Below are 1204 nucleotides of genomic sequence, written 5' to 3' on the forward strand. Positions count from 1 at the left end.
CATTTTAAATGATAAAGTAATTTTATCAAACATAATTTTTATAATTTGTATTTATTGAAAAGGCAAAAGTTTAGCTTACATGAGGTGTTTGGTCAGGGATACCAATTCTGGAGTATAGCAGATGATGATGGGTACTTCTCAATTGATAATATACGTAGTGGCGATTACAATATCTATGCATGGGTTCCAGGTTTCATTGGAGACTATCGGAGCAATTATGTCCTCACCATAACTCCAGGTCTCTTCTTTAATTTCTCTTTTCTAAATCTTATTATAACTACACTATACCGTTTGTGCAAACTTGTTCCTAGAAATCGTGAAAAAGTTGTACAAATTGCATTTTTATATCAAAAACTAACTAATCTAACCCGAGAGTAGTTAGTTATAAATCTAGATACATGAGCTCTAATTCTGATCTTATATATGTCCAATTATTCTTGTAAGATTAACAAAATTGATTATAAGCATGAAACATGCAGGCTGTGACAAAAACATTAGTGACATTATTTTTGAGCCTCCAAGAGATGGTCCAACTTTATGGGAAATAGGAATTCCAGATCGTTCTGCTGCCGAGTTCTATGTTCCTGATCCCAATCCAAATTACATAAACAAGCTCTATATCGATCATCCAGATAAGTTAGTCTCTCTTCAATAATTTGTTTCTTTTTTCTCTCATTCTCTTTAATTCTTTAATCAATGTTGTAGTGGAGTTCCACCAGAGCTTAAATCAATTTAAAGCGAACAATACAAGGATCTAACAATATATGTTTAAGGGGAAAAATTTTAAAAAGTATATTAAACATAATATAAATTTTTACAATTAAAAAATTAAATAACATTGACTAGCTAATTCAAAATAGATTCTCTATACTTATTCAATACAAAATTGTTAAGACATAATAACCGTACGTTTGGAATGATTTTTGAAAACAATACTTATTTTCTATTTTAATAATTATTTTATTATTAGAAAAACTAATTTTTATTGTAATAGACTTTTACTTTCAATTATTAAAAGTAATTTTAGTTTTATTTATATGCAAAAGAAAGAAAGAACTTGTTTTTAAGCAAACTATATAAAAGGAAATACTTTACTTTTTTTGTTTTTTGTTTTTACGAACTCGTAAATATCACTCATATTTTTTGTTATGAGAAATGTGATGAACAAAAAACATATTAATAACACAAAAATAATGAGTTTTTA

At 27.1% G+C, this 1204-nt stretch overlaps 1 protein-coding gene across 2 annotated transcripts in view; it reads left to right on the plus strand.

Moving 5' to 3' along the window:
- Positions 1 to 1204, plus strand: part of LOC107608107 (probable rhamnogalacturonate lyase B) — a 26216-nt gene that overhangs the window by 12020 nt on the left and 12992 nt on the right. For both annotated transcript variants that reach the window (XM_021107633.1, XM_016309997.2), the window contains 2 exons: positions 97 to 238; positions 480 to 636. In XM_021107633.1, coding sequence (XP_020963292.1) covers positions 97 to 238; positions 480 to 636 — 299 coding nt within the window. The remainder of the gene's footprint in view (positions 1 to 96; positions 239 to 479; positions 637 to 1204) is intronic.

Source organism: Arachis ipaensis, chromosome B07 (genome assembly GCF_000816755.2).
Source record: "Arachis ipaensis cultivar K30076 chromosome B07, Araip1.1, whole genome shotgun sequence".
NCBI lineage: Eukaryota > Viridiplantae > Streptophyta > Magnoliopsida > Fabales > Fabaceae > Arachis > Arachis ipaensis.